General features: G+C 69.0%; 1 protein-coding gene across 1 annotated transcript; it reads left to right on the forward strand.

Annotated features, from left to right (window-relative positions):
• Window positions 1-6: 6 nt before the first annotated feature.
• NKX2-3 (NK2 homeobox 3) lies at window positions 7-431 on the forward strand (the record flags this gene model as incomplete). Its single annotated transcript, XM_008048793.2, has 1 exon — window positions 7-431. A coding segment is annotated over exon 1 (355 nt), but the record flags the coding sequence as incomplete, so codon positions are not given.
• Between the last annotated feature and the right edge of the window lie 966 nt (window positions 432-1397).

The following is a 1397-nucleotide window of genomic DNA, read 5'->3' on the forward strand; positions in this document are numbered from 1 at the left end:
GCCGGGGCCGCCGCGCTGCCTCCCCGCCCCCGCCGGGATTCACTGAGTATTTGGACGGGACGATCAAGTGGCCCTGATGATGTTACCAAGCCCGGTCACCTCCACCCCTTTCTCAGTCAAAGACATTCTCAACTTGGAGCAGCAGCACTTCGGCGGCGCGCACTTGCAGGCGGACTCCCTGGAGCGCCCCTTCCACTCGGCGCCCTGCGCGCTGGCCGCGGCCGACGGGACGCAGTTTTCCGATGGAGGGGAGGACGACGAGGACGAGGAGGGCGACAGACTGTCCTATTTGAGCTCGCTGGCCGCAGCCGACGGCCACGCGGATGCGGGGCTCTGTCCCCAGAGCTACGTCCACGCGGTCCTGCGAGACTCGTGCAGCGGCCACAAGGAACAAGACGAGGAGCCCGAGGCCGTGAGGGACCCGAGCCAAAGTGAGTAGGGGGAAAGGAAACGCGCCCGCGCACCTGGAGCGATGTCGGGGCGCCCGCGAGCAGCCCACGAGCCCTGCGGGCACGGCCGCCGCCCCTTGAGCCCGGGACTGGGTCTTGCCCCCGCCAGGGCGACGGCAGCTCCGCCGAGCGCGGGTGCCTGCGAGGGAGCCGGGCGGAGAAAGCAGGAGAGGTGACCCCGACGACGACCCCCCAGGGGGGCACACGACGCAGCCCCCCAGGGGAGGGAAGTGGTGGTGGCTGCCCTGATGAAGCTGGCCACAGGAGCTCAGCTGCCGGTGCCCAGAGCACACAGTATTTGCGACTCTGCCCCCAGAAGGGCTCTTCCCCCAAAGGGGCAGCGGCCTGAATCTTTTCGGCCTTCCTTCTAGCGTGAGACGAGTTCTTAGGCCGGGAGGCCGCTTTTCTCCCAAAGGACAGCCCGGGCAGGCTGCGTCCTCGGGGCGCAGGGACTTCGCGGAGCCCAGCTGGGAGGTTCCCAACCTTCTCCGCTTGGAGCTCAGCGTCCTTGAACCGGTGACGCGGGGCGGAGAGGGAGGGGCGGTCTGGGAGCGCGTGGGAACGCAGCCTGCGGGGCGGCCACAGCTCACACCCCCGAGGCGCCAGCCTCTTCTGAAAATTGGCGACGTTTTGCTTTGTGTCCCAGGCTGCGGCCCGAATAGAAAACGCGCCGACCGCAGGGCGGGATCCCGGCCGCTCACATCGGACGGGTGGTGCCTTGGGCAGGGAGATGGGGTCACCGGACAAGCCCCCGAGGAAGTGTGCATCTGAGGGGACCCGAGTCAATGAGCCCCTTCCCCCAAGAGGAGGCTCGATGTGGCCGAGGCCGAGGCCTGCGCCCCGGCAGCGCCCGGGCCTAAAATCCCCGCGGGGCTGTCCACAGCCAGCCGTCCGACTCCGTCTCCTCCCCAAGGCCCCGCAGACCCCGTCACTCGCGCGTCTGCCTGG

Source organism: Carlito syrichta, unplaced genomic scaffold, assembly GCF_000164805.1.
Source record: "Carlito syrichta isolate Samal-C Ts95f unplaced genomic scaffold, Tarsius_syrichta-2.0.1 Scaffold126711, whole genome shotgun sequence".
Taxonomy (NCBI): domain Eukaryota; kingdom Metazoa; phylum Chordata; class Mammalia; order Primates; family Tarsiidae; genus Carlito; species Carlito syrichta.